The sequence below is a fragment of the Orycteropus afer genome, unplaced genomic scaffold, assembly GCF_000298275.1.
Source record: "Orycteropus afer afer isolate SDZICR_OR568_19922 unplaced genomic scaffold, OryAfe1.0 scaffold00067, whole genome shotgun sequence".
Lineage (NCBI taxonomy): Eukaryota > Metazoa > Chordata > Mammalia > Tubulidentata > Orycteropodidae > Orycteropus > Orycteropus afer.
Genome location: NW_006921654.1, coordinates 4,436,719 through 4,441,837, shown reverse-complemented (window position 1 = coordinate 4,441,837; position 5,119 = coordinate 4,436,719). Strand labels below are relative to the sequence as shown.

Below are 5,119 nucleotides of genomic sequence, written 5' to 3'. Positions count from 1 at the left end.
TTTTTGTGGGACACACACACACACACGGATCTTCATTTAGAAAAAAAATGAGCTCTAATACCCTTGAGAACTGCTCAATAAACCTAGTATCTGTCAGTTAAGGGAATGAGTGGTAGGTTATCACTAAGTCTCATTCATTATTCCAGGGATCAAAATTCTGAATATAAAATTTCTGAAAAATTCTATGAATAGTCAAAAGAACGCATAAATCAAAAGCCCCCTGCCGTCGAGCTGCCTATGACTCCTAGGGACTCTGCATACAGAGCAGCAAACAGCACCACAGGGTTTTCTCGCCTACAATCTTCACAGACGCAGAATGCCCACCTTTCCTGTGCAGTGCTGATGGTGGGCTTCAACCATCAACCCTGGGTGCTGGGTTATTAGCCCAGGGCAAACAGTGTGGACTACCTAGGGACCTTAAAGAATGAGTAGGTAACATTTTAAAAGCATACTCTTCAAATTTTTTTTGTATAAAAGTACTGGCCTCTTCTCTACCTCCTCGTTTCATGCAAGATGTGCCTAATGAGAAGAGCAAAATCCTTAATAGCAGCACTCAAGACTACCAATGTGATTATGACAGAGATTTCCACTGTGAACATGTGCTCATGCAGTAAAATTACAAACATGCACAATCTTTGCTTATTCTCCAAGAATTAAAAAAATCTTGAGGGACCCTATTTAGCAGAGAGTTCTAACAATCATGGCCTGCTGGTGCTGAGCGGTAGCTGTAGTGATGCCAAAAAAAAAAAAAAAGAGTGAATCCAAAAGATAGGATTCCAGTCTTAGCTCTGTGGCTCATTAGTTGTGTGGCCCTCAGAAAGCCCAACTCACTAAAAGTCACTATCTACCTCAGAGAGAGGACTGGTGAGGATTCCAGCAGAAAAGTAATAGGAAAACCCAAGGCAAATTGTCGGTGTTATTTCAGTTTACACATATACCTTCTGTTTATACTCAAATAACCCGTCACATCCCCACTTGGCTTTGAAAGCCATCTTCTACAGTACCACTGCCTCTCCAGCCACAGATACTCAATTCTGCTTCCCAGACATACTTGTCTCTGCTTATGTTGTGTGATTTGCCCTCTGATTTTCATTTCTTTGCCAATAACCTAACGTGATTCTTTTACACTCTGGCTTCAGTGACTGAGAGCCGCTGCATGGCAAAACAGTTCTGACTGCAAAGCCCCAGGAAAGGGGGTACTTTCCTTCCCTCTCTTTGCTTAGAATTGGAATTTAATGCCAGCTTTGCAACTTAGTAGTGAACTCAGCCTCTCCACATCTGTGAAAAGATCTAGAATTACTTTCCTACACTAGATTAATGCAGAATCAGAGAGTACCAAAATTCTACATCCATGTTTCAGAATCTTTAGAATTTTCATTTTAGATGATAGCTACAGGTAGCGTTCACTGTATTCCTATTGAGATACAATTTCACTTCCACATCAATAATAAAGCCAGTAAAATACACTCTGAAACTGTTACCTGAAGACTGTTACCCCAAGATATTGGGGAATTTCCAATTACTGAGATGAATGGTATTCAAGTTTGTTCTCCAACTTACTGATTTCATAAAATCAGAAGTCTATTCACCAGCTTACACTTACATAAAGAGTTTCTTATTCTTGTGGCCGACAGCTGTAGGAGCAGCAGTGAACCAATACCATCTTATAACATCACTGCTACCTGACTCAGCAAGCTAGACGGACAGGACAGAGCTGATTTACTACTTGTGTGAATCTAAAGGGCAGAGATTATTTCCTAGTTTCCCTAGCATCTAGCTCCGTGCCTTGAAAAGGGAGGCAGTTAGTAACATTTACCAAATTAACATCCTTGAATTCCATTCTCTAGACACTGTGACCTCATTATATCTTCTAGAAGAAAAGATGTCCTAATAAGCAACAGGTAACAGAAGAAAAACAGATATTAAAGCATAGATTTTTTCAGATCTAGTCTCAAAATCATATGTTAACACATATTTCTAATAGCAATAATTTATTTAAAGCCCATATGCCGATAAACAATCCACAGTAATTTTTTCATGACCCTTGGAAAAGGTAGCTCCTAGACTTTCATTGCTTTCAGAACACAAAAACGAACTTACCATCATCTAAAGTGATGTCCTGTAGACCAATAGTTGCAAAGTTAGGTTCCCGCTCTTCAGGTTCAGGTTTAACGCTCACAGTTGCCCCATCAGGTGAAAATGAAGTTGTATCACACAAATTGTGACACATTAAGGTTGAAGGTGCAGAAAGACCTCCTTGGCCTGTACTTTGTGCTTGAGCTGCGTGTTGTCCAGAATGCATTCTAGTGGCTGAAGATGGTGATGAGGCAGTTCCTGAGCTAGGAGACTGGTAAGGCATAGGCTGCAGCTGAGGAGAAGGTGGTCCAGAAAGTGGTGAAATGACCAGGGGATGAGAGGCTGCTGGGGAAGCTGTTTTAGCAGAACCTGAATGGGAAGGAACATAAGTAACGGGTTGTAATTGAGGGGAAGGCTGGCCTGTGACCTGGTCAGCCACTGGAGAAGACAGAGACCTTTGTCCTACATTTGGACAATGGTATCCCACTGACTGCAGATGAGGTGGGGTCTGCACAGAATGAGGTGTGTGTGCTAAGAGATGTCCTGTTGAGCCTGAATTTGAAGAATGAAATGGTATGGATGACAGCGGTTGACAGCCAAGGTTTATTAAACTAGGAACAGCTGCATCGTGCCGAAACAAAATTGAATCGAACTCCTGACTAGAGGCAGCATTAACAGGAAGACAAGTTGGTCCATTATACACATTAGTTTGCACAGGCTGATAAGAAGAGCCCACAGGAGGAGTAGGTGTGACTTGAAAAGGCTGGTGCACAACTGGAGAAGGCATGATATGCTGTTCTTTAGCGGCATTCTCATCTCTACACTGCAGCTGTGGCAGATGGGAAGAGGGCACCACTGATGCATACGCTTGCTGGACAGGACAAACCAAGCTTCTCTGTGCTGACAGAACACTTTCACATGAGTGCCCTGGATCTGAGGAAGACCTCTGGGTCTGGGCAGGATGAGGCACAGGCAAAGATGGAACTGAAGACAAGTCAATCTCTTCTCTGTGTTCTTGTTTCATCAAAACTGAAAAGAAAATGGTTAAAGTCAATGTTATTTCACTATCCATAAAATAATTATGACAGGTTTTAATTCTAGGCTACTAGTGTGCCTTCTATCCAAGGGTTAGACTCAAATGCTCTTACAGAAGATAGATAATACAAGATGAGTGAAGTCAGCAAGCATAAGACAATAGGGAAAGGTTCTGACTTTAAAAGTATTCAAGTTTAAAACAACAACACTGCACAGAACTTTTTGAACTGATATAGAAGGATCTATAAGATATGTTAAGTGTCAAAAAGCAAGTTGCAGAATAATGTGTTGAACATGTCATTTTTATGTAAAATATTACATACAGAAGGAGCTCTGGTGGGTACTTGTTAATGCACTTAGCTCCTAGCCAAAAAGGTCGATGGTTCAAAACCACCAGCCACTGTGTGAGAGAAAAGATGAGGCAATCTGCTTCTGTAAAATTTACAGCCTTGGAAACCCTATGGGACAGTTCTACTGTGTTGTACAGGTTTGCAAGGAGTGAAAATCAACTTGATGGCAGTTAGGGTAGGTCCCCCCCCCCCAGTTTTATTTTACACAGACATACATACATGTTTTTGCTTACATGTGTATGGATATCTTTGGAAAGATGCACAAGAATCTAATAACTGCTAGGTTTGCTTCTGGAAAGGGAAACTAGATAATTAAGGGACAGGGATGGAAGGGACATTTACTTTTTACTGTATACTCTCTTTATGTCTTTTGAATTTTTTTTTTAACTGTGTGTATATATTAACTGGGGAGCTCTGATGGTGTAGTGCCTAAGGCATGTGACTGCTAACCAGAAGCCTGGCGGTTCAAACCACTCTAGTGATTCTCATGATTCTAATGGGGACGTCAATTGTAAGGCTCAATTACTGTACCACGGGTCAGGGCATAACCTTCATGTTCGCCAATTAGAGTAGCTAGACTATCTTCTCTCTCCCCTACAAAAAGGCCAGGGATTTCAGTTTGAATTGGATTTCTGTCATTTGCAACTGAAAAGCTATCAATTCTCTTCAAGACAATCGTTATGATGCAGGGATTACTATCTCTACTTTATAGACCATTATATTAAAGAAGAGAATAGACATCAGCCAAGGCCTCACCACACAAACATCCCCCTCTAGTTAAGCAAGCCAGCAACATCCATCCAAATCATCCTGAACCTCCCTCTCTCTCTCACATGCCCTTCCTCGTATCTAATCTATCACCTACCTCTATACATTTTACCTAAATGTCTTTTAAATCCAATGCCACCATACTAGTCTAAATGGCCATCATCTCTCTTCTGGACCATTGCTATAGCCTACTGAATGATATCCCTAATTCTATTCTGGCCCTGATAAATCCACTCACCATAGTTACTAATTTATAACTAAAATGAAAATGAGGAGAAAATGACTTTTGAAACAAAAACCTGACATGTCACCTCCCTATTAAAACTCATTTCTTACAGCCCCTTTAATCCTCCATGATCCCACCAACCACAAAATCTTTGCATATGCTGATGCCTTTATTTGGAATGTTGTCCTTCACTTTAACTACAGCTAGACTGCCTGGATTTAATCCCACTTCTGCCACTTATCAGTTGCGTCACCTCAGTTCATTTATTTGTGAAGCAGAGTAACAAAAGTACCCTACAGAGTGATGGCAGGATAAATGACTCACTGTGTGTGGATTTCTTAGAACAGCACCTAGCATACAACAAATGTTCTATACATTTGCTAAATAAATAAACAAATCTAACATGAACTCTAGCACAACAGTTAGGAACTCAGATTCTGGGGTGAGAATACTTGCATGTGAATTATGTCTCTAAGGCTTATATGCTATGAGATCTTGGGCATGTCAGTTACTTAACCACTCAGTTTCCTTGTCTGTAGAATAGGCACTGAAACAAGGCGGGCTTGTGCTTACTTACTGATCTGCACTGAACACGTTCCCTTGTTACCCTACCGAGAGGGACCAGGTCTTCGGGAGCAAGGTAAGCACGGGCGTAGCACAGAGT

General features: G+C 41.1%; 1 protein-coding gene across 1 annotated transcript in view; it reads right to left on the bottom strand.

Annotated features, from left to right (window-relative positions):
• Positions 1-2,894: 2,894 nt before the first annotated feature.
• NFATC3 (nuclear factor of activated T cells 3) overlaps positions 2,895-5,119 on the bottom strand; it is a 35,776-nt gene continuing 33,551 nt past the window's right edge. Inside the window, exons 9-10 of the mRNA XM_042780883.1 lie at positions 2,995-3,105; positions 2,895-2,905 (exon numbers count right to left, since the gene is read on the bottom strand). Coding sequence (XP_042636817.1) covers positions 2,895-2,905; positions 2,995-3,105 — 122 coding nt within the window. The remainder of the gene's footprint in view (positions 2,906-2,994; positions 3,106-5,119) is intronic.